This window comes from Doryrhamphus excisus, chromosome 9 (assembly GCF_030265055.1).
Source record: "Doryrhamphus excisus isolate RoL2022-K1 chromosome 9, RoL_Dexc_1.0, whole genome shotgun sequence".
In the NCBI taxonomy this organism is placed as follows: domain Eukaryota; kingdom Metazoa; phylum Chordata; class Actinopteri; order Syngnathiformes; family Syngnathidae; genus Doryrhamphus; species Doryrhamphus excisus.
The window spans coordinates 57,677-83,588 of NC_080474.1; the positions used below are offsets into that span (position 1 = coordinate 57,677).

Here is a 25,912-nt window from a genome sequence, read left to right on the forward strand (position 1 = left end):
GTATTGGTATTTCAGGTATTTCAGGTATTTCAGGTATTTCAGGTATTTGAATCACACTTTACCAGTGGAAGTTGAATTCATGTTTTGAACGGAGATGTGATTTCTGGGATTTCCGAATGCCAGTGAGCAATATGAATATCCACGTATTGTTTTCCTGTTTATTTAGGCACACATAGGAACAGAGGGGTGGGGCTTGTCATGGTGCCAGAAATATTTGAATGTAATTAATGCCATAAATGAGTTGCCTATTTTGGACAGCCGTGTGCCATGCATTGAAAAGAAGGAAGACTTGTGGGCGCTGTAGGTGACGGCAGCTCCTCCAGCGCTCTGCCAAGTTCCCTGAGGGAATCCCAAAGGGATGAATAAAGTATTCTGTCTGTCTGTCTGACTCTTGCACGCACTTTGGACTTTTCAAATGTAAAGGAGGCAAAACAGGAAGTGAGCTGGCACCCCACTCCAGCGTGCTAGCGTCGCTTCCATAGGTTTGTCTTGAAATGCGATTTTGTGCTCATGACTGGACAGAAACCAGTCCAGGTTGAGATTTAAGTGAGAGGTAGCTGTAGAACATTCCAGTCGGAAAGAAGAATATTTGGGCAAAATGTGGCGAAGCTACTCTGGCAGCAGTTCATCTCCAAGGTCTTCGTCCGCAAAGTCGTCGTCGTCGTCTACTCGCACCTTGGCCCCCGTCTTCGGTCGCTCAACCAGGGGCCCCAGTGGATCCACATAGGAAGCGTCTAGAGAAGAGAAACCAAATCTTGGATGATTGACACGATGAAGATACGTGCTGTCATAACGTTGAAAGTAGCAGGATTGGAAGGTGGCAAGTTGAAGGCATCCCACCCAGTTCTTTGGGGCTGCTGCTCTCGTAGGGCTCGCTGGAAGCAGGAAATGACATCACCTGGGCACCCAAACGCTCTCCTTTGTTACTGCTGCTGCTGTGGCCGCTATCTGCGATACAAACATGCACTATCCGTCAAAAGTTTGAGAACGGCCCTAATTTTCTAGTTATTTATTGCAATTCAAGTCACTCAAATGTATTTACGTAGCCATTGAGAGGCTCGGAGGGCTTTACAAGATGGCGACAATCAACGACATCCCCTGATCTGATTTTTCAGAATTATACCAAATGGGTCAACAGTTTAAAGATGTTCTGCAGAAATGGAGGTTGATCAAGCCTCCTGTCATCATAAAAGCAGTGTTTGGAACTACTATACCCCCGTGGGCATCCGTTGAACAAAGCCATGGGTTCCTACAAAAATGGCCAGTGGGCCCAGTCTGGAGATCCTTTTTTAATGGCCTGCAACAAAATGAGCCCTTTTCATGGTCAACTTTGGGAAGTAACACTTCCCTTTTCCGCAGATTCCGTTCACAATTTTTATGGACAGCCAAGGCATTAAGTGTTTCCTATTTCGGGGCCTTGGGATCCCACCTCTGCTATCTGCAGATGATGTGGTCCTGATGGTATACCTGTGGAGGTATGGAAGTGTCTAGGAGAGGTAGCAGTAGAGTTCTTGACTGGGTTGTTCAAAAGGATCTTAGGAGGCGAGAAGATGCCTCAGGAATGGAGAAGTGTGTTGGTGCCCATTTTTAAGAACAAGGGTGATGTGCAGAGCTGTGGCAACTCCAGAGGTATAAAGCTAATGAGCCGTAGCATGAAGTTATGGAAAGAGTAGTTGAAGCTAGACTAAGGGCAGAAGTCAGCATTTGGGAGCAGCAGTATGGCTTCATGCCAACAAAGTGTACTACAGATGCAGTATTTGCTTTAACAATGTTCATAGAGAAGTACAGAGAAGGTGTTTGTAGATGTGGAGAAAGCCTAGGACCGGGTGTCTAGAGAGGAACTGTGGTATTGGAAGAGGAAGTCTGGAGGGACAGAAGTATGTTCAAGTGGTGCAGGACATGTATGAGGACCGGAAGACAGGGGGAAGATGTGCCGGAGGTGGGACTGCATCGGGGATCGGCTCTGAGCCCCTTCCTGTTTGCTATGGTGATGGACAGGCTGACAGATGAGCTTGGACAAGAATCTCCATGGACTGTGATGTTTGCAGATGACATTGGGATTTGTAGTGAGAGTAGGGAACAGGTGGAGGAGATGCTAGAAGAGTGGAGGTTTGCCCTGGAAAGGAGAGGAATGAAGATTAGCCGCAGCAAGACGGAGTATATGTGTGGGAATGAGAGGGACCCGAGTGGAAGAGTCAGGTTACAGGGAGAAGAGATACAGAAGGTGGACAATTTGAAATACTGTTCTGGTCAGCAGTCCAGAAGAATGGAGATGGTGAAAAGGAGGTGAAGAAGCGTGTGCAGGCAGGATGGAACGGGTGGAGAAAAGTGTCAGGCGTCATGTGATAGAAGAAGAAGAATCAACAAGATCGTTTAATGTGATTTGTCCAGGAAGCAGAACTGGAGGCGAGCGTGCAGCCAGATGTAAAATATTAAAACGGTAAATGTAAAAATGTATAGATGACGGAGAATGTATTGAGGGGTGCCACGATGCAGACTTTACAGAAACAAGGGAAAACTCTCAGGTACTCTCGAGGTTTTTCACAAATCTCCTAAAGCGCTTCAAACAAGCAAGCATAGTCTAACGTCAGGACCGGCTGTCAGGCGGTTTCTCAAGTTGAGATTTTCTCCCTGGGAATATCTCTTCCAGCAAGTCACTGCTGCTCTGCAAATGTAAACATGGCTCGCAGCAGGAAGGTGTGAAGCTTGCTGTTGACTCTGATATCTGTGTGCTGCATGTTAAAGTCGCACTCACCAGCACTTCCACCGCTGCCTTCTCTCCGGCCTCTTGCACTGCCTTCTCGTGCGGACCTCACCCTCTGCCGAAATACAAATAGAGGACATTTTTTCCGAGCCATAAATGGGATCAACAGTGTTGCTTATGTGAGGCGCTTATGAAACAATACACGCCACAAAACATGGTGGCGTCCACAGCTTACACCGCCAGCCCTAAAACGAAAGCAGCCAGATTGAGTTTGACACCAGAGCGTTCCCTACATCAGACACGTCTTCATCCCAATGAGCGCAATGGAACACATGTTGCGTCAACACAATATGATACCTATTAGAGCTATGACAGCATTGTTGGAACATGAGACGGCGCTGACAGTGTCACTGCAAAAGACACACAAAATGTGCAAAGATTTCTTTTTGTCAAATCCTTGCGGTCACAGATTTCCAAGCCAAGGGAGGACTTGGGACTTAGGAGTTAGCATTCCTCTCATCCAGACCATTCTCAGTGCACAGAAGAGCAGCTGGATGTGATTTGACAAAGTCATGGTACCCGGCTGCTGCTCCTGGCTCTGGACAAGTGTACAGGACCGTGGCACGTGGTTTTAGGATTCTATCCTGCCACATGCATGCCAGAGGTGGATGGATGCGGTCACGACTAAAGGTTGGATGCGTGTGTGCTGAGAAGAAGTTCAAGTACAGCTCCAGTAGCGACAAGACAAACTTCCCATTACATCACATGAACAAATCATGGTGAGCGTAGGCTCCAACCATCTGACATGGTAAGTGAATGAGTGCAAACAAATTGGATCCAACAACTGCACAAGTTGAGTGTTTGACACCATAGAAAGGCTCCTCTCTATTGCACGCCGCAGAAGGAAGGGAAAAAACCAACAGATGTTTCTCATCCTCATTGTGGAGCTGCACTGACCAGTGCCCGTTTTTGGATACACCCAGATGTTTTCTATCAGGGAGGGTGGGAACATACGGTATATGAGAAAAGACTGCAATACATTATACTGAGAGCTGTTGGTAATATTTTGTCTATTGAAATTGAAATGATGGCACACATTGTGTGTTGACATCCATTTTACACAGAAACTTCAGATCCAGGTGGATCATTTCTACCTGCTCTCTGAGCTCCTTCATCTTCTCCACCTTCTTCAGTTTGGTGGCGTAGTCCTGGACTTCTTGCAGGCCCATGTCCTGACTGAGCCTCACCAGGAAGCGTAGACCTGTATGCAAACACACACGCCAAAAGATCTGATCAGCTGATCAGCAACCATACTGATAAATATGATGGGGGGCGGGGGGAAATTACATTCCACATTCTCCGGAAACTTGCGGTGGATTTCTTTGTATGTATCTAGAGATTTCTGGTAATTTCCTACAAAGACAATAAAAATGTTAGAATTCAAAACACATACAATGAAATGCATTAGATAATCATCTAAAAGTCATAATAAAGTCATAATTAGATCATCATCTAAAGTTACTAGGGATGACCTGGTACCACTTCTTGGTGTCCAATACCGACACCGTCCAATACCGTTGTATATTGCCCGATACAGATTCCAACCTACTTTTATCCTTTCTTGTTATAGTCATGGATTTGTATGCATCAGTGATGGTTGCTCATTGACTACGATGGAAGCCAAACTTCCCTTTGAACTTGATAAACACAAAGTTGTCTGTGCCCTGTGATTGGCTGGTGACCAGTCCAGGGTGTATCCTGTCTCTCACCCGAAGTCAGCTGGGATAGGCTGCAGCATACCCCTCCCTACACTAGTGAGGACGAGCAGCAATGGATGGATGGATGGAGTTGTCCCTCATCCATCCAAACGAGGGCTTCATATAATGTATATGGAGACAATAAAACCTGTTCAATAAGTGGCACGATGTTCTCGAAGAAGACCCTTTTAATACGTGACATGGCACCTGAAGACGTTTTGGTTGACATTGATTCTCACCACTTCTCCTGTAACAGCTGGCCACCATGAGTTGCCACCTCACCTCGCTTGGCCTGAGGAACAACACAGCATCAACCTCATCTTTAGTTCAAGCAATAAGCCTGACTTGAGAATTGTGGCAGCTGCGACTCACTGTACAAGTATGGCTCTCTCGAAGTACTGAATGGCCTTCTCATAGAGCTGCGTCTGGACATAGTAGGCCGCCAACCACTCAATCACCTCCATGTTGCAAGGGAAGAGTCTGAAGGACTGGACGGTAAGAGCACAGCATGTGACGCGCGCTGATGTCCATCATTGAGCACGCACACAAAGCTTTGTACCTCACAGTAGTAATGCAATGCCTGGGACTTGTCCCCCTCCAGGTCGTGCAGATCCCCCAGTTTGGCCAAAGCCTTGGGGTCATTGGGGACCACGCTGATGACTTGCATCAACCACTCTATAGCCTGCTGGGGGTCTTCCAGAAGCTCATAACTGGCACGCGCTGGTCAAAGGCAAATATGGACACAAGTACAGTCAGAACGGCTTCTGCTCTTCTGGGATGGCTTCCTACACGGTTTTGAGAGCTTTTGTCCTGCTGGAACTGACATGGGCCTTCCCCAAACCACAAAGTTGGAAGCGTATCCTCAATAAATGAAATCAAGACAATGAGGCGTTCTGTTTCAGGTTGAGTGGTGCACTCAGCGTGATGTTGACAAGGATACGTGTCAGCGAGCTGATACATGACCTCAGCGCTATCCCTAAGAATGGCGTGGAGCTTTTGGAAGCAGTCCAGCGCATCCTCCAGACGATTCAGCTTCTTGTAGGTGAGACCTTAGAAGAAGAGACAAAGACAACAACTACTTTTTAGTTCACATCTACAGCTGCCCCTGAGAAACATGACGGTGATGATCCAGCAAAACAGGCGGGCGTTACCCAGGTTTCTGAGAGCCTCGGTGCAGGAGGAGTCATTCCTCAGGGCTTCTTTGAAGAACTCTGTCGCCTTCACATAGTCCTGTTTGACAAACTCTGTGTTGCCCTTGTTGACGAGAGCACCTGGATTGTAGCGATCAGCTATCATGGCCAGATCGGCATATCGCTCTGCCTGCTCATAGTCCTTCTCCTGGAAAGGTACGTACAAGATACTACTACAGACGTACTTTGATTGGAAGTGGGAAGGGGACCTACCAGGAAGAACAGAGCAGACAGGTTGGTGGAAGCGGCGCTCTTCACTCTGCTGTCTTTCTTCTCAAATGTCTTCAGTATTGCCACTGCCTGATGTGATGACAGGTCAAAATGTGTCAGGACGAAGCGTAAAGCTTGTTTCCAATTTTCACTCTGTCACGTTCTTTTTCCATTGACTTATGTTGCCGTTTTCTTTTTTTCTTTAACTGGTAGGTTGCCTGTGTGTTAAAAAAAGCGCTGTTTTGAAGGATATTTACCCTTGATTGTATACTTTTATGGTTACACGAATACATGTAAATACATTGAATTGTACATTGGAATATCGTACACTGGTCTCTAGGTGTCAGTAATGTTACATTGATGAGACAATAACCCCCACGTGAATAACTGTAAAAACAGGAAGTAAAAAAAAAGACAGAAAAAGTCATAATTTATTTGTTTTTCTCTTATTTTCTCTTTTTCTGTCTACTATATTGGGTAATACAAATGTAAACGTGACTGTAGGGGTGTTATTTCATGCCGAGGAGGAGGGGGGGGGGCTCTAATCAACAACTACAAAAATGCTGTATTCATAAAGAAGGAATCCTACTTTGTGGAAAATCGCTTACTATGGTTGGGTATGAGACCAATTAACCGTGATAAACGAGAGACTGGTGAACTTGTTGTTTGCATTTTACTACACAGATATGCAGCAAAACACCAAGAGTACTATTGATCATAAGGTAGCAAAAGGCACACATACCTCGGCCTAACGCATGCAGATGAGGAAGGAATGGGCACAAAAGACAGAGAGAATGCAGTCAATGAGGAATGAGCAGCCTGACACATCCAGCAGATGTGAAGAAAACAGTTGTAAAGCTAAAAGATGAGAATATAAGCACAATGTTGGGAAACAAAAACTGCAACACACTTCAAATGCAATAGTGGCAGCGGCAGACACACAAGAACAAAGTGTTTGATTGGCTATTCTAAATGGACGTTTCCCTTGATGAGACGCTCACCTGGTTGAAGTCCTTCTGTCTGAGATAGGTGATGGCTTTGTTTATCTCCAGATCGTTTGCCAGATCAATGTATTGAGAGCTCTTCACCATGTCAACACACCTTCAGGACCAAGTACATCATTTTAAGTTGGTGGGTATGTATGTTCCTGAGAACTTTCATATCAAATAATTGTTCCCCATCTGCTGCTTTGGTCTGTATATCAGCTAGTACATGTATAAAACATCCATCGAAAGAGACTGCTGTGCAATATATCTTGATGTCATCTCCCACAAGTTTTGTGTATTTGTGCTTATGCGACAAACCAGTCAAATCCAGCGGCGAAAGAAGCCTCGATGGCTGGAGCAATGAGCTTAGCGGCCGTCATCACGTACTTCTCAGCTCGAGCTTTCCTATGTCAGCAGAAAATTCATGATTTTATAGTATAGCTGGTTTTTGGATTTTACAAATGCTTTTCTTACAACTCTCTCTCCATTTGGTGCAGCTTGTCATTCTTGATGGCCTCCATCAACATGTGGGACCCGATGTCATCCTAAAAGACAAAAAGTGGGGGATTGGAAAAGGAAAGTGTGGCAACAGTCGAAATGTGAAAATAACATTGGAGAGGGTGAACACAGCAGTTGGCTGAGGACTTTCACCACAAAAACATGAATGAAGTTCAGTTGTAACATGGGATATTCAGTACACAGAAAGATGTGCTTCCCCCAAACAGTGTCGGACAGTGAACGTATCATGGCTAGTTAAACAGTAGCCTGCCAGAAAAGCCATCCATCGGCGTCTTCCTCCAGGAAACTAAAATAAAAGTCATCGTCTTCGGTGTCACAATTGAACAGCCTTGTAATTATCCCTTCGTCACACACAGTCAGTCTCTTTCTCTTAGTCTCATAGTCTCTCTTTGCGCCACGTTTGTCTTGAAGCAAATTAGCCGTTTAGCTCGAGCTATCGTCTTCATGCAGCAGTCCAGCCTTTCCAAAGCCAAAGGCGATAGTGAGTAGTAATCTTACATTTCTTCAAGCTCACTTAAGTGTTACTTAAGTCTTTGTGACATTACAAAAAAACAACAAAGAAGAAAGTTAATTTGTCATCTCCCAAAATGATCTTCCTTCTCCTACAGCACCATTAGAATTATGCATACGTATGCGTCATGGCTGATTAGGCAAATTAGGTGATGCAGTCATGAACCCCCCAAACACTTTAGTCACAATTTTCCTGTGTCAAATAGTACATTCATTAGCGTCACTCACGTTAGCCGAGATGTACTTGTCATCATCGTCGATGCCCAGCGGGACAGAGAGGAGCTTCTGGAAGGCGTTCTTCATGCCATCCCCGTCTCTTGTGGCGTAGTAGCACAGGACGAGGTTGTAGCCGGTCCTGATGTTGGGACTCTTGCTCATGATGTGCTCGAAAGACGTGATGGCGTCCGAGTACTGGCCCAGCAGGACGAAGACGGTGCCGATGTTCTGCATGATCTTGATCCTCATCTCCTTGTAGTCGTCTGAGATGTGATCCAGCGCCATCCGGTAGAATTTAATGGCTTTGGGATAGTTCTTCTGCTTGACAAAGATGTTGGCCATGTTGACCCTCAGACGTCCTGGAGGGCAAGCACACCAAAACACAGTACGGGTGAGGCGATGGAGGAGCACAGAGTGGGAAGTGATAGGAGGCGCACAGCCTTTTGCTCACCTGCGTTGGGGAACATCTTGTTCTTCACAATGAGCTGGTAGCTACTCAGGGCCTCTGGATACATCTCATTGTTTTCATACTGGTTAGCCAGGTTGAGAAGGATCTGCCAACGACACACTTTAGCAACAGAACCCAACAGGTAACACTGATTGACACTCTTCCATCGTAGAAAGCATGGCAGCCAAGTTGGTGCACTTACAGCATACGTCAGATCTATGTTGATTTGTTCGACGTTGCCAGACTGCTCCCTCTGTCTCACCAGCGCTCTCTCCTTTCTCTCAGCTTCTTTGGCTTTTTCAAGAGCCTGGCATCACACAAACAATCAAATGATTAGCGGAAAGTTGACGCATACGGTGGCTTAACATGAAATGTAGATGTGTCTGACCAATTGTGAATTGCCCATGCTTTGTGCCATGCAGCTCTCTGTTATCAAGTCATTCACTTTCTTCTCCAAGATCTTGATCTTCTCCTCAGGCCTGTAACACCAGTAGTGTGAATAATAATAATAATAATAATCATAATCATAATAATATTGTGTGTTGACTCTGTGGTTTCTGGATGTCTAATCTTCAAATAAGCTTTTCATTCAGGCTACTGATAACTCACAAATCGTCTTTCTTTTCTTCAAGTGCGGGTGCAGGGCCTCTGGACTGGCCCAGCGGGTCAAAGGTTGAACCTAAAATGAACAAATTATCTCCCGAGCAGAACTATTTGTTGTTTCGTATCACGATAGAATAGATTGCAGTGAAGTGTTCATAAACTCACCACGTGCTCGTGACGAGGTGAAGCCAGCAGCTCTGACTGCAGACATGGGTCGAGACGCTCCATCCTGAGCCATCAAAAATGGAGAAAATGCGTGTAACATTTTGTAATCCAGCAGACAAGCTTAGTAAAAAGAAGCCAAACATACCAGTATGGCACCAGTCACTGGCCGGCCCATAGAGGATGTCATCCGATTCTAGAAACACAAGTTAGCAAAATAAATCATGAAATTCACCAAAATTTTATCTTGCCAAAACATGTCAATTCAATTGTTACTTTTGTCAAATAGGAAATATTGTATTTGATGACTATTCAATCTCATTTGCTATACTTACCCCAAAAGAAGAAGCTAAAGGGCGCCCTCCTGTGGCAGTACCAGGAAATTTAGCGGTCATCTGAAATTTTGAAGACAAGATGAGATTGAAGAGCACTTCGTGAGATTAACTTAATAGCTCAAATTGTTGTGCCTTTGCTTTCTGTATAAATACATATTATTTCCTGCTCATTATTTCCTCGTTATAGAAACATCCAGTGTACTCACCGGGGGTCTTCTTCCATGACTGGTCCTCACTGCTTCTTGGAAGCCCACGTCGTTATCCAGCTCCTGGATGAATTATTATCGGGGGGTTGGAGGGGGGGGGGGTAAATACGTACTGTAATACTGCGCTATACAGAAGCCATCAAATAGTTTCCTGCTAACTATAGCTAGCTTGCTAGCATACTGACAGTAGGCTACTCACCTCGGTATCAAAAGTTGGATTATAGTCGTTGTATCCCGTGTAAATATCATCCTCTTCAACCGCCAGGTGTACATTTTCCATGTTGCCTTCCCAGCGAGAGCAACTTTAAAAAGCCAATCAGTGAAAAAACGACGAAAGGCGTTTGTTGTCAATGCCAGATATCTTCGCCGTATAGGCGGGACTCTTTTCGTTTGACGAAACACGATTCGTCAATTGGGCGTCAATCATCACCCAGTTCCACGCGCATTGGTCAAAGCAGGTTTAAGTAGTTGCTGGGATACACTCGTGACGGGCATGCGAACCAGTCACTTTGACAACGGAGAGGCATTTGTTAAGAATTCACCTTATAACACAACCAAAGCCAAATAGGCATCAATGAAGATTATACGTTTGTAAGCTGTAAAAGCGTATTTGTGCGACTGTTTTCGCTGCTTTGGGCCTTTTGGCTGCCCGTAGCAGCACGCTGCAGCGTAACGCCAGGGGGCGGGGAGAGACAGTTATGACCAATTGAGCCAAGCCAAGTTCTCCGGATGAAGAAAATGAGCCAGTCTAACATGAAGACGATCACCGTCATCGGCAGGTTAGCCAGACAAGATCTTTCGGGCTGCCCACTTGCAGTCCATTCTCAATGTTTACATTTATCCAACTGGTCTGCTGGGGTGAAAGTTAAGATACGATTGACTTAGTTATACGCTTGTACAGTATGCTGTACCGTTTCCTCCAAAGTCACCCGTATTCACCTAACGTACTAAAGTAAACACTACAGGTATAATCGGGTCATTTTTCTGTTTATTACATTTTAGTTAAATCAGATACGGAATGACTTACAGGAGGTATAAAAACGCGAAATGACAACAAATCCAAAGTTGCTGTGCATAAACTAGTGTCTACGTTCATTTTTCAGCTACTTACATGATTTGGTGCATACAACTCATGTCAAGCCATCATAATTCTGCAGAAGTGCAGGGAGTCCAGCATACTGCATGTGCAGAGGAGTATGCACAACACAGCAAATAATTTCGAGTGCTTTAAAATGTTCTGCAACAGTGGGCTGATTGGCCGCTCTTGGGCAATGGTGTTTGCCAGTGGAGGCTACAGTGTGAAGATGTATGACAATCAACCGGGACAAGCAGACAAGGCGGTCACAGAGCTCAGGTTAGTATGGTTTGAACACCCCACTAATGCCAACACTGTGTAATGTGCTAATTGTGGATTTCAAATCTACCTTTCCTGCCAAATGTGACCGCCATAAGAGGCTCTCGGCTGGTGAGGCAGGTTGCTAAACGTGCATAAACACAGCTGGAACACGAGCAAGTCCAACATGGTGCAAGGCAAGGGCAGAGGTGACACACAGGCCTCGCATGATCACACACAAAGCCTGGCGTGTGGCGACATGGCTGGTTAAACATTAGATGGCGACACAAACCCGAATGTCAATGTTGAACACTCGCTGAAACATCAGTCAGTCACAAAACATTTTCAACATATTTACAGTCTTGGCTTTGCCTGTCTACGAGGTGCTCAGTTGGCGGTCAGGAGCGCATATGATTCACGCTGTGTCGTTTGCTCAGGAAACAGATGACGGAGCTGGAGGAAGGCGGAATGCTGAGAGGGCAGCTGAGCGCCACTCAGCAGCTCGCTCTGCTCAGCACTTATGATGACCTGCCGCTCGCACTGCAGGGCGCCTTCTTTGTCCAGGTGCTTGCTGCTTTAGTTTGATCATTTGGATGAATTTGTTGAGTATCAATCAAGGGTCTTAAAACGTAAACACGCAGGCGTATTTTTGGGGTAGAGCACCAGATGAGGACAATAACACTGCTTGTTATGTCGCAAAATAATCTAAATGCAGTCATCCCTCATTTATTGCACAGGTAAGACCCGACCGTGATGAGTGAACTTCTCTGAAGTCGGCTTTAAATGGAATATTTGCGTAGTTTGAGCAAATCTAAATGCCGTTTGGCCGTCTGAATGCACTTTTTAACATTATTAGAGCCCTCTACACATCAAATAAAATAACACATTTATTAAAATAACAACTTTTTACTCATATTAGCCAATATAGTAGACATTATTAAGACATTTTTATGAACTTTTTTTTTAACCAGTGCTTCCTGTGGTGGCTATTGTCTCATCAATGTAACATGACTGACACCAGTGTGGAATACTACATTCACACTGACAGAATAGAATTCATATAAAATCAGAATTCATTCTTTAGTAGTAGAATCAGTACTTACACTTAATAGAATACTATAGTCTACAACGTGCCTTTCAATGCGTTTCTGAATGCCTTATATTTGTATTTGAGTTAATTTAGGTATTTTCATGCTTGAAAATGCTTCATTTAAGCCACAAATAGGTCAAATTAGCGTAATTGGCCAATAACCCCTAATAACAGGCCACATTCAACCACAAATGAACAATAATTCATTTGTTCAATTCATGAATATCATCTGAGTTCATTTCCCAGAAGAAAGCGTGTATCCCTCACAGGTGAAATGAGTGGTAGAACGATTGCTACATAAAGCATACGTGCCAATGCTTGACTCTTTCAGCCTTCACTCAACAAGAATGAGCTGAATAATGGCCCCTCCCATGAGACTCACCAAAGCAGACACAGAGTGTAAATAAATCAATATCCTGCCGTCAACTCCCGCTGAAACAATAGCGGACTTGTTGGACACAGGGAAATACGTGCTGGGAAAAATACACTTTTTCTTCAGTCGACATTCGGTGTCATGCTTCCTGCTGCTAGATTCCTCATCATATTTGGCCAAACTAGGCTAGACTACATTAGCTTTCAGACCCTAGTTTATTGCGTCTTACAAATAATCCGTGCAGTGTTTACTGTGCCTTGATACTTTTTCCTAATTGTACGGCTAAGATACCACATCTGAGTTTGCAGCATTTCCTGTTGCTGGATCAGCATTTTATTGCAGTAGGAAGTGCTCCCTTGAATCATCCAGTTTATCCAGATACTACAGGAATATTGAAAGATATTTTCCATAGTATTCAATGAAAGGTACTCCCCAAAGACCCAAAGAAAATGAGTTAGCTCTTTTCGTGACATAGAAATACACCCTCCAGCCTGGCTTCATGTACCTGGTAACGCTGTCGTTCTTTCTAGGAGTGTGTGTTTGAGCAGCTGGAGGTGAAGCAGAACATCTTCCAGGATGTGGAGCGTCTCGTGGGAAAAGACGTGATCCTGAGCAGCTCCACTTCCTGTCTGGTGCCCAGCAACGTCTTCTCCAAAGTCCAAGACAGGAGCCGCTGCATCGTCTCCCATCCGGTTTGTGTGACTTTTGAATCCCACAAAAATGTCATGGGGTCATTGGTGGGCAGTCAGGTCATCTGCCCGAGGCCTCTAGAATCAGTCATGCTGGCCCATATCACTTCAAGGAAAAGTGCCCCGTCACCACAGCAAACCAATCTCCTTCATCCAACCCCTGTATTCTACCCTTATGTCTTCCTTCACTAAATCCATAAATCTTCTCTTTGGTCTTCCTGTACGCCTCCTACCTGGCAACATCCTTCTACCAATATATTCACTAGCTCTCCTCTGGACATGTCCCAACCATCTCGGTCTGGCCTAAAGGACTTTATCTCCAAGGCCTCTAACATGAACATAACATGTCCCTCTGATGTACTCCTTCCACCTAAGATCCTATTGAACAACCCGGTCAGGAACTCTATTGCTACCTCTCCTAGACACTTCCATACCTCCACAGGTATACCATCAGGACCAAGTGCCTTCTCACTCTTCATCCTTTTCAACGCTTTTCTCACTTCCTCTTTACCAATCTTTGCTACTTCCTGGTCCACAGCAGACACTTCTTCTACTCTTCCTTCTCTCGCCTTTTCCTCATTCATCAACTCTTAAAGTACACTTTCCATCTTCCCATCCCACTACCGGCATCTGTCAGTACCCTTCCATTCCTGTCCTTGACCACCTTAACCTGCTGCACGTCCTTCCCATCTTCGTCTCTCTGCCTCGCCAACCTGTAGAGATCCATCCATCTTCCATACTGTTCAACCTAGTGTACCAGTCATCATAGACCTCTTGTTCGCGTCCTGAAAAATCAGTCAAAACCATCAAAATTGACCGGTACTGAGAGGGGCGGCTTTTGAGAAGGCATAGGCGCATAAATGTAACACGGCCGGTTATGCTAATATTTCCAAGTACTTTTTGACTTGACTTCATTAGTCCCATTTGTTTTCCCTCAGAGGCCTTCATTCCGGCAGCAAGAAAGAAACTCCATTTTTCCTGATATAAAGTTGCTTAGATTTATATTCTTGTCATACCTCCTTTGAGAATTATTGTCTGTGATGGGATTCTGTTGTTCGGCAGGTCAACCCCCCTTACCTTGTCAAACTCGTGGAGCTGGTACCTCATCCTGACACGACAGTGGCTGTTATGGACAACACCCATACTCTGATGACCCGGGTAAAAAAAAGAAATGTAGTCGTCAATAAAAAGAAGAATTTAGGACTGTCCCGTTGTGCTCTACTGGTTTTGCACGTATAACAAGCTTAGCAAGAGGAATTTCCAACCACAATGCAGTGGAGTAACCTAGCGGTACGTTTAAAAGCGTTTCTGAACAACCACTGACTTTTGTGCTTGTCCCAACTTTTCCATTAGGTTGGTCAGGTGCCCGTCCGACTGAAGAGAGAGATTGATGGCTTCACTGTCAACAGAGTGCAGGCCGCCATCATTGCCGAGTCCTGGCGCCTGGTCCAGGTCAGTGCTTCTATCGGTGTCAGAAGCTGAGCTCCTTAGGTGTACTGTGAATGAAAGGTGACGTTGATGACCAGACAACTGGGGTGGTAGCGAGTCACACTTCACGTGATTGACAGGAGTGCAGCATGAATTACGAAAGCATGCGCGGTGAAACCTTGGTCAGCATAATTCAAACTCTAGCCGAATCATATTTTCCCATAAGAAATTCTGTTCATAAGGAATTCTGTCCCAGAAATCCAAAAATGTTAAAAACTTGTTTTTATAGTTTTACACGCAGAAAACAATTGAAAATGCGTCTAAATGACGAAAGTATGAACTTTTAAGATTACGTTTGCCTTCACTGAAGACGTGGTTGTTGCCAAAGACACGCTGTGGAAGCGAGATCTACGCAGACACCACCTTCCTACATCTTTGGCTGGATGTTAAGGAGCCTACCAACCGTCCACGCCTTGGCTTTGTGTTAAAGGTGACAATGCAAATGATGAATAATTATTTTCCACATATGCAGTATATGATGGCCATTAAAATGACTTCCAATGAGAGACGCATTTATTGAAATGCAATGAATTGCAGCTGCTTGCTCGTGACCATCCTACCGTACAGGATGTACGTACAAAGGTCACGGTGCCCTTAGAAAATGTCCGTGCCTCGTGAGACATCACGCACAAAGGATTGTCCACGGTCTGAAAAGACAAGACACAAGACGAGCATGAAGGGCCATTGATGGTACATTTGTTCTACATATTTGTTTGACTTGTTTTTTAAGGTTGAAAGGATGCTTTTGTTTGGAAAAGGTTCCGACACATCTGTATTTAAATGCTTATCATCGCTCGCTTTTCTATTGCAGATGTTGCATGTGAAAAGCTGTTGATTCATATCTGACAGACATTCTCACTCCACAACATTTTTACTTTTGACCTTACTGTCAATTTGCCAAATTCCTGGCCGTGTAGCATAACTACTGGTTATGCAGTAGGCCACAAAATCCCCGACATTAAACCAGAAAGGCGCCACGTCCGATTCCCCTTTCTGAAGCTTGCAATATGTCCCAGCATTGGGCTCGTGCTGAGATGTTTCTTGAGATTAGGCATGTAAGTTCTTGCCTTTTTTTCCTCTTTCATATTTCTTTATTTAAAAATGAACAGTGCATAGCCACGAAGATTTAAATGTAAACGTGCCAGAATTAGCCCAAAGGCTACTTGACTTTAGCAGTCCCCAGCAGGTCAAAGCAGGAGACAAGAAAACACCAAATCGTCACACAGATGAACAATGTGCCGATGACAATGAAATGATAAAAACACGACATTAAAGACCTAAACCTATAACTGTAGTACCAATGTAGTATTCTGGTGTTAAACCATTCTGACCTATAACTGTAGTACCAATGTAGTATTCTGGTGTTAAACCATTGTGACCTATAACTGTAGTACCAATCTAGTATTATGGTGTTAAACCATTGTGACCTATAACTGTAGTACCAATGTAGTATTCTGGTGTTAAACCATTGTGACCTATAACTGTAGTACCAATCTAGTATTATGGTGTTAAACCATTGTGACCTATAACTGTAGTACCAATCTAGTATTATGGTGTTAAACCATTGTGACCTATAACTGTAGTACCAATCTAGTATTATGGTGTTAAACCATTGTGACCTATAACTGTAGTACCAATCTAGTATTATGGTGTTAAACCATGCCAGGGTTTCAGATAATCAGGTTTGTGCATTTGGATTTCATGTTGACATGATTTGCTGCGAGTGTGCATGGTGTGCTGCATAAAGACATGAAATGAACCCGAAGGCAATCAAACAGCAGTGAAAGACAATAACTGGACCAGATGAAACCATCATGTCAGACATGTCTATCTGCATTCTTACACCTAGGCAGTCTGCAGGAATACATTCTTGTACCACTTGTCCCACATAGTATGTACGTATAGTATAGTATAGTATAGTATAGTATATACTGTGTCTATATACTGTAGTATCACACTGTTGTGCAACAGAGCATGAGTGTAATCTTGGCAGCATATTTATGGTGTTTATTGAATAACTGGGCACCTGTACAGTTGGAGAATTCAGATAAAGCAATCATGAGGAAATGACAAGTGGATCGTTTTTTTGTTCATGACCATTTGAGTCCCATCAATATCTCGACTTTGGTTTTAGATAAATTGTGCATGTCGTTGCTCACTGCAAAGTGGAGCGTGTCAATCTTTTGCGTGTTTATTTGAAGTCTCATAGTGAAGTTGTCCCCTGCCACACGCGCTTTCAATTTTACAGCTTCACCCTGGGATCACACCGAATCCCTCGCGGCTCCGTTGCAGCCAACGGAAGCATTGTACAAGATGGGAATCCCTGTTGGAGGCTCATACAAAACTTTTTTTCAGACGCCGCGGATGCCGGCGCAGGAGTTCCTCGCTCTGTCTGCCGGAGTGACTGGCATTTTGCGGAAAGCCGGACTGGATCAGGCCCGTAGCCACAAAGGTTTCAGTGCGAGCCCGGAGTCACATGCACATGGCAGGCATGAAAAACTACAACTATTGTCTCTAAGATGTGTTTGTGTTCATATTATTGTGTGTCTGGAATGGATTACATTGATCCGGATTTTGGATGGATCCCAATAACAGATGGATTAATAACAAAAACCGAGGTAGCTCTGTACGTTACAGACACACCTGTCTTTATCACTTCCACTCTGTTCCTCAAGTGGATTCCTTGTTTAAAAGGTCCTTGGCTCACTAAGAACCAAGTGGGCTTGTCCGACCTTTGGCAGCTTAAGAGAGCATGAAGAAACAACACATTCCAGACACAAACCTGTCCATAGGACTTGATGTTGGACAACTGAAGTTCTCACTGGACTTGAGGGAATTTGACCTTAGGCTGGCTGTCATACCGCTGGAATGTGGCACTGTTTAATCGGCACAGCCATCTTGCTGACGGGACGGCGTTGCGTCCGCTTCATTTGATGGGCGTGGAATGAGGCAGGGCGGCGCGAGGCCACGGTATTGTGGAATGTGTGTGTAGAATAAATGTGGATGTAGCATGTGAGAGGTGTCTTCACACTGGCCTGTGGAAGTCCAGGCTCCCTGTGAGGCTCCTGTTATGGGAATTAACCCTGCGTGCTCCATTAAGTGTCAGGTGTTAAAAATGCCACCGTGCTGCTAAAGTGGACCAGTCTGCCCAGGATAGAGCCCCCCGTGGACCGTCCCAATAAAGACTTTGCTAGGCTTTACATCAGACTGACGTAGGAAACACCAGAGATTTGTGATGTGTGATAGTTTGTTCTCCCAAATGATTCATACCCTGAACTCAATGCTAATGCTATTTATTTTTATTGTTACCTTTGAGCTAGAAATGACTCCAAAAAGAGGTTTTTTTTAGACAGTCTAAAGTTAAAATGGTCTAGCTAGTGCTCGACCCCGGGTGCCCAAAGTGGGGTACATGAATACAACTTAAAATCGCCTTTACTACGTTAGTCAAGAACACTGAGATTTACATAATGTACGCCAATGCCTCATGTCGACAGCAACAGAAGGTTGTGCACGGCTTGGACCTTGTAAACCTTAAACATGATGTTTAACATCATGAGAGCCCCCTAGACATGAAATAACACCCCGTGTAGGGAAATAGGGCCACAGATAAGGTTTGTGCTTTAAATGTGTTAAGGTTGTGATGTCGGGGTTCCAGAGCTGAGTTTTAGCTTGGTGTGGGTTGTGGCTGCAGCAGTAGCCCGTGTTGTGAGATCATTCAAACCTGGCAGAGGCTCCGTCTCTATACAGGTGGTCATCAAACAGAACGACATACTTGCTCACGGTACAACAACAACGCAACACAACCACAGGAAGTCAACACATGACATAATTCAATGACTACGACTACTACGGGGCTGAGTAACTAAGCGCTAAACATAACCCCTAACTTAAAACTGTTCTTTCCAAATAGCCACAAGGCATGCTGGGTAGTCCAGCGGCAACAGTATGAAGTATGAAGAATACTTTTGGAGCGGGTATTGTACGTGGCCATTCCTTTGTATGTCCACATGTGCCGTAGCTAGGTTACTAGCTTGGTCGTGTGTGTTGACATCTTGCTAGCTGCAGATATAGCGACAGCTATTTGGGCAACCCCAGCGTGCCACAAAAGCACTGCAAGTCATGCTGTTCCCATGTTAAAGGAATTTGGAAGCGCTCAGTGGGACGGATTAAGATGCTTGGCGGGCCCGATGTGGCCCACCCCTGGTCCCCTGGTCCCCTGGTCTTGTCAAATATTTTATTGTTGTCCATTTTTGAGCGGGCTGCACAGTGAGGAGTGGTTAGCACGCAGGCCACACAGCTAGGAGCCATGGGTTCGATTCCCCCCTTGGGCATCTCTGTGTGACGTTTGGATGTTCTCCCAGTGCGTGGGTTTTCTTCCTCCCCCATTCCAAAAACATGCTAGCTTGATTGGCTACTCCAAATTGTCCATAGGTATGAATGTGGGTGGGCATGGTCGTTTGTCTATATGTGCCCTGGTGGCTGGCCACCAGTCCAGGGTGGGATAGGCTGGGATAGGCTCCAGCATGCCAGCAAGCCTCGCTGGCAACAATTGCAACCATTTTTGTCGCCATGAATTGAATTTTATTCTAAAAATAGGAAATGTCAAATGTAAATATTCCGAAAAGGCTGAAATATGGCTGACAGGGAGGTTTGGCGTGTGAGTGACCCTCTGATCCTTGTTATGCAACAGTGACCCCCACACCCAACCCTTCCAATTACACACTCACACAGACGGCTTCATTGAGCCCAGGCCAGCATCGGAAAGCAGAGCGGCTGAGAAAGCGGATGGTGATCATTGTGGAGGAAAGGCTCCGCCCACCTGGCCACTTAGCTAAGATAAGAGGCTCGTTGTTGTTGAACACCAGACAGGAACAAAGGCCGGCCTGTCCTGTACCCCCCGCCGCCCGCAACCCAAATCTGCTTTGAGCTTTTGATTTCCTCCATCGTGGACCTCCTGAATTACCTGAAGTCCTCCACCCCCACCACCATCATCATCATCATCATCATCTCTCCATCCGTCTTCCCATTCTGAGCCCTGGACTCTTGAGCCATCCCTTCCTCTTTCCATGGTCGTCCTCCACTCTCCATTCATTTCTCCTCCATCCTTAGCCCACATGCTTCGTCAAATGCTTAGTCGTCATCCTCGGGAAGACGGTATACGAGCGTATAAAAGAGTAGTGTGTGTTTGTTGGTGTTCTAACGCTCCATCATCTCTCTGCCACCAGGACGGCATCATCTCCGTGCAGGACATTGACCTGGTGATGTCAGAGGGACTGGGAATGCGCTACGCCTTCATCGGTCCCATGGAAACCATGCACCTCAATGCGCCTGAAGGTAATGTTGCCATGTGACTCCTACAGCGTGGTATCTGGCGATGCTCCTTAAAGTCTGGTTTATGTTCCTGCATCGAGCGGCCAGGCGACGTGACCCCAACTCACCCCAAACCCCCTGCATAGCATTACGTGGGGAACCATTATGCTCATTTTGGGCCCTTTGCAGTGAATTGTGGACTCCTACAGAGCAGCCACACACAATAACCTGCACACAGAGCTTTCTCGATCTTCCAGAACCTGCATCTATTCTACACAAATTTTTTCCTCCTCCGGGCACACCCACTCCGCTGTGGTCCGCTGTGGCACGGTGTTGGTAAAAACTCTCTCAGAGCCATCCCAAACTTCTTTCAGGGCTCACTTCCTAATACACAAAACTTGATTATCTGAAACTTTGGCATGGTTTAACACCAGAATACTACATTGGTACTACTGTTACAGGTCAGAATGGTTTAACACCAGAATACTACATTGGTACTACTGTTACAGGTCAGAATGGTTTAACACCAGAATACTACATTGGTACTACTGTTACAGGTCAGAATGGTTTAACACCAGAATACTACATTGGTACTACTGTTACAGGTCAGAATGGTTTAACACCAGAATACTACATTGGTACTACTGTTACAGGTCAGAATGGTTTAACACCAGAATACTACATTGGTACTACTGTTACAGGTCAGAATGGTTTAACACCAGAATACTACATTGGTACTACAGTTACAGGTCAGAATGGTTTAACACCAGAATACTACATTGGTACTACTGTTACAGGTCAGAATGGTTTAGCACCAGAATACTACATTGGTACTACTGTTACAGGTCAGAATGGTTTAGCACCAGAATACTACATTGGTACTACTGTTACAGGTCAGAATGGTTTAACACCAGAATACTACATTGGTACTACTGTTACAGGTCAGAATGGTTTAACACCAGAATACTACATAGGTACTACTGTTACAGGTCAGAATGGTTTAACACCAGAATACTACAGTTGTAGATCCCCATTAGTATTTTGATCAGGAGTGTATGGAGTGATACAGGTGTTTTGCACATGAGACCTTGTTAGCATGGCATGGTTAGCATAGCGTTCTAATGAGATCCGATACCAGAATCCAAAAGCAGCAAGAGAAATGCTGCCTTTACGAAGATGATAATGCAGACTTTGGATGGCCACGCTCGGAGATGTAGTTATCCTTCATGAGCTACGTAAGTTGATCACCCAGTCCAAGTAGTACAACAAAGGACCTATCTGACAGTGCCAATCAAAAGCCAGCACTATCATCTTAGAAGATGCCACATTTTTGCTCCAACTCTTGTATTGCATCTCATGTGACTCGGCAGCCGTGCCTAATGAAGCGTCTGGTGGGTGTCATGTGCTACATACATGTCATGTCCCGCGCTGCTGAGCGTGTCAGAGCGAAACCTCAGGTAGATGGAGAATGTCAGCGGGGGGTGTGAAAGCCGCACAGTCGCTCGCTTCGGCCCCACAAAGGCATCTTTTGATGAATGCTGCCCCTCACACCAGTAATCCAAAACTCGCATGGCGGCCATCAAAGTAGGTGCCAACCTGCAGGTAGAGCCCACGGCAGCTGGTTGGAGAAGGTTCTTCCTCTTGGATCATGCCGCAGCTTTAGGTACATCAGAATAGCCGAGTTATGTTCAATTGTCAACACAAATGTTGAGGCTCAAATTGGGCAGAAAAGGATCATTCTTATCACTTCTAACCACTCTACCACGTTTTTTTTTTTTCCCAAAGTATCTTCTTTAACTTATTCTATCTCAGTCATTTGTCAAAAGCCGTCCCTCTCGGTATTTTAGGTGCCTTTGAGTGATTTTTCAAGGCGCACACAATATAGTGTTGTAGGGCTACATAGACATGGTACAAACCAAAAGGAAGATTATCCTCATCTTTCATCTGAAAAAAGGTTGTTTCTACCGTTTTTTGTTCTTTAATCATCAGCAGTAAGTTTCAGCAAAATATCACTTCCCAACAAAGAAAAGATCCAACTTCGACAAATGTAGTCGTACACATTTGGCCAAAATGTCGAAACAACGATGCCACAACATCAACAACACAACAAAATTCTTCTGTTAAGTGAAAATATGCTTTTTTTACAACTAATTTAACAGCATGAACTATTTAAATTTCACATTTGCAGCTCACATGCGTGCGTGCGTGCATGCCCACGTGCTCATTTCCTTTCAATGCGTAACCTTCACGCAACATGGCGAGATGCCTTCTCACGTCCTGGTTGATGCGGCGCTGGGATTTCTACGGGAGAGATGCATGCCGAGCTCTTAGAAAACATGATCTCTTCTATCGTGGCCTTGCGTCATCACCTCTTTGTGTCAAAAAATGTCAAAGACGTATGAATTGTCTTTGGGAGTGAGCAATGGGTTGAAAAAAATGTAGAAATACATCTTATAAACAATAAATACAAAATGAATCAATATTAAACTTATTAAATGAATTTACATTTATTGGTTTTATTTGTAAAATCGACCATAGACACAGCATAACCATAACCCGTGCCTAGCTAAAACCTAGCTAAAACTCTGAACCCCCGATATTACTTCCGGCTTATTTTCTTTATTCTGTCTACTATATTAATAATAATAATAATACATTTTGTTTGTATAGCGCTTTTCAGAGTACTCAAAGACAATTTACAGTGAAAGAGATAAAGTTGAGTAAAAACAGTAGAAGTAAGGTGAAGTAAGGCGTGTTCCAATCAAGCAAACAGTATTGAATTGAAGTATTGAAGTATTGAAGTATTGAAGTATTGAAGTGAATGGAGGCTGCCAGCTAATGCTACAAACAATTGACATAGAATGGACTTGCCGAATACGAAGTCCATGGCAACACGTAAAAGCCGAAAGGTATCATGTCGTAGTGTGGAGACTTGAACTGACCTGCAGCTCACTCATGCAAAACTTCCCCACCGCCATTCAGAACCGTACGTACGACGCCATATTTAACTGGTCCGCGATTGGTCGCACCGTACCTCGTGACCAACCGATGTCACACGCAACGATCGCGAGATCGGCAGCGGCAAATGGGGACAATAAAAGCATGGCTAAAACCTAATAGAGGCAAAGTTGAAAGTTGGCAGGAAGGGGAGCGTCGTTGGATGCCGTTGTGATGACTGGAGTCAGCGAGGGCCACGTAGTGAAAAATGAAAGGATGCAACTTTACCACAAGACGTTACAAGCTAGGTATTTAAGACTAGGATGCTTCTCAGCTTTGTTGGTCATACGGGTGAAAACACCTACCTACCTGTTACCATCAACGTGCAGGTCTCGGGGACTACATGAGGCGGTACGGGGAAGGCATCCAAAGGGTGCTGAGGTCCTTCGGTCCCGTCCCAGACCTCTGCAGTGAAGATGCCAGGAGCATTGTGGATGTAAGTATGGACGGAGGGCGACTTGGTCGTATTTTCCCTGAGGGAAAATGGCTGCGTCTCGGCCATCACTCTGTCAACGTTCCTGACTTCCTGACTTCCTGACTGTGGATTCTTTTCTTCACTTTTGCTACGCGTGGCGCGTGCAGGGGATGTGCGAGCTGATTCCCAACGACCAGCAGCATCTGTCAGCCAGGAGGGAGAGACGAGACCAGCTTCTCATGGGCTTGGCCAAACTCAAGAAGGACCAGTAAACGTGTCAGGAACCACGTCAAGCCGGAACATGAATTCATTTGACCAACCCTTGCAATAATTGGACTTTGTTTTGGGGACAAGGCCGAAACTGGGGATGGGGCTGATACCATCTGGTCTGGGCACACGCGGGTGCGTGGGTGGCGCTGCGGGGAGTGTCACAGACAGCCACGTTAGTCGATGTCCTCATGCTGCGGTTGCATATTCGCTGCTATTGAACCAGCTGATATGCAACCGCACCCTGATCTGTCGTCCAGCCATTTTTCTTCCGTAGCAGATCTTTCAAGGCACGCAGAATGTTGTGTTCCATGGCTGTATAAAGACCAAAAGAAACATTCGACTCCCGTCTTTCATCAGGAAAGGAAGGCTCTTTCTTCCTTTTCTGTTCTTTAGTAATCAGCAGTAGAACATACGTGGGTACGTTTCAGGAAAATATCAGTTCCCGACCAAAAACCTTTTGTGCTTTTTGTGAATTTGAGCATAACTTTCACTTTGAGAAAAATATTTTTTTTTTTTGTGACAGATCAAATTAAAATCTAAACAACTAAACCAACATAAACAACACCGGTCCAGGGTGTACCCCGCCTCTTGCCCAAAGACAGCTGGGATAGGCTCCAGCATATACGCGACCCCAATGAGGATAAGCGGCATAGAAAATGGATGGCTGTGATTGGCTGGCCACCAGTCCAAGGTGTGCCCCGCCTTTTGCCCAAAGACAGCTGGGATAGGCTCCAGCATACCCCCACCCTAGTGGGGAAATGGATGGATGGATGAGACCTAATTCTTGTCAAGTGACTGCTGATTTTTCCATTTTTGTTTTGGTTTTTTTCCATCCATCCATTTGCTATCCTCACTAAGGTGGGGGTATGCTGGAGCCTATCCCAGCTGTCTTCAGGCGAAAGGCGAGGTCTACCCTGGACTGGTGGCATTTCTTTCTGGTTAAAATCTATTTTTCGCACAAATGGCCCCACCTTAGATGTGTCTTATATGTGTATAAAACCTTAGATGTGTCTTATATGTGAATAAAACCTTAGATGTGTCTTATATGTGAATAAAACCTTAGATGTGTCTTATATGTGTATAAAACCTTAGATGTGTCTTATGTGTGTATAAAACCTTAGATGTGTCTTATATGTGAATAAAACCTTAGATGTGTCTTAGATGTGTATAAAACCTTAGATGTGTCTTATATGTGTATAAAACCTTAGATGTGTCTTATATATGTATAAAACCTTAGATGTGTCTTATATGTGTATAAAACCTTAGATGTGTCTTATATGTGTATAAAACCTTAGATGTCTTATATGTGTATAAAACCTTAGATGTGTCTTAGATGTGTATAAAACCTTAGATGTGTCTTATATGTGAATAAAACCTTAGATGTGTCTTATATGTGAATAAAACCTTAGATGTGTCTTATATGTGAATAAAACCTTAGATGTGTCTTATATGTGTATAAAACCTTAGATGTGTCTTATATGTGTATAAAACCTTAGATGTGTCTTATATGTGTATAAAACCTTAGATGTCTTATATGTGAATAAAACCTTAGATGTGTATAAAACCTTAGATGTGTCTTAGATGTGTATAAAACCTTAGATGTGTCTTATATGTGTATAAAACCTTAGATGTGTCTTATATGTGTATAAAACCTTAGATGTGTCTTATATGTGTATAAAACCTTAGATGTGTCTTATATGTGTATAAAACCTTAGATGTGTCTTATATGTGTATAAAACCTTAGATGTCTTATATGTGTATAAAACCTTAGATGTGTCTTATATGTGTATAAAACCTTAGATGTGTCTTATATGTGTATAAAACCTTAGATGTCTTATATGTGTATAAAACCTTAGATGTGTCTTATATGTGTATAAAACCTTAGATGTGTCTTATATGTGTATAAAACCTTAGATGTGTCTTAGATGTGTATAAAACCTTAGATGTGTCTTATATGTGTATAAAACCTTAGATGTGTCTTATATGTGTATAAAACCTTAGATGTGTCTTATATGTGTATAAAACCTTAGATGTGTCTTATATGTGTATAAAACCTTAGATGTGTCTTAGATGTGTATAAAACCTTAGATGTGTCTTATAT

General features: G+C 44.2%; 2 protein-coding genes across 9 annotated transcripts; one reads left to right on the forward strand and one right to left on the reverse strand.

The window, feature by feature from the left end:
* Positions 1-146: 146 nt before the first annotated feature.
* On the reverse strand, positions 147-10,270 carry ift88 (intraflagellar transport 88 homolog). 5 transcript variants are annotated; one of them, XM_058083083.1, is made up of 24 exons: positions 10,046-10,269; positions 9,847-9,909; positions 9,641-9,700; positions 9,454-9,501; positions 9,309-9,372; positions 9,150-9,219; positions 8,929-9,019; positions 8,743-8,847; positions 8,544-8,646; positions 8,105-8,451; positions 7,322-7,392; positions 7,166-7,252; positions 6,863-6,962; positions 5,865-5,951; positions 5,613-5,799; positions 5,402-5,510; positions 5,021-5,171; positions 4,834-4,949; positions 4,701-4,753; positions 4,052-4,117; positions 3,859-3,965; positions 2,756-2,819; positions 841-948; positions 147-734 (listed from the first exon to the last, which is right to left on the reverse strand). In XM_058083083.1, exons 1-24 carry the CDS (start codon positions 10,124-10,126, stop codon positions 610-612), a joined length of 2,463 nt encoding a protein of 820 aa, XP_057939066.1. In that variant the 5' UTR covers positions 10,127-10,269; the 3' UTR covers positions 147-609. The 5 variants fall into 5 exon arrangements, with proteins under 5 accessions (XP_057939066.1, XP_057939067.1, XP_057939068.1 ...); XM_058083084.1 differs by lacking the exon at positions 4,052-4,117 and having other exon boundaries at positions 10,046-10,270; XM_058083085.1 differs by lacking the exon at positions 841-948 and having other exon boundaries at positions 10,046-10,270.
* Positions 9,987-24,793, forward strand: cryl1 (crystallin, lambda 1). Of its 4 annotated transcripts, none has more exons than XM_058083095.1 (9): positions 9,999-10,625; positions 10,950-11,200; positions 11,617-11,743; positions 13,173-13,334; positions 14,394-14,489; positions 14,685-14,783; positions 20,045-20,153; positions 23,456-23,562; positions 23,709-24,781. In XM_058083095.1, exons 2-9 carry the CDS (start codon positions 11,043-11,045, stop codon positions 23,811-23,813), a joined length of 963 nt encoding a protein of 320 aa, XP_057939078.1. In that variant the 5' UTR covers positions 9,999-10,625; positions 10,950-11,042; the 3' UTR covers positions 23,814-24,781. The 4 variants fall into 4 exon arrangements, with proteins under 4 accessions (XP_057939081.1, XP_057939079.1, XP_057939078.1 ...); XM_058083094.1 differs by having other exon boundaries at positions 10,002-10,625; positions 11,093-11,200; positions 23,709-24,771; XM_058083096.1 differs by lacking the exon at positions 14,394-14,489 and having other exon boundaries at positions 9,994-10,625; positions 11,093-11,200; positions 23,709-24,793.
* The last annotated feature ends 1,119 nt before the right edge of the window (positions 24,794-25,912 follow it).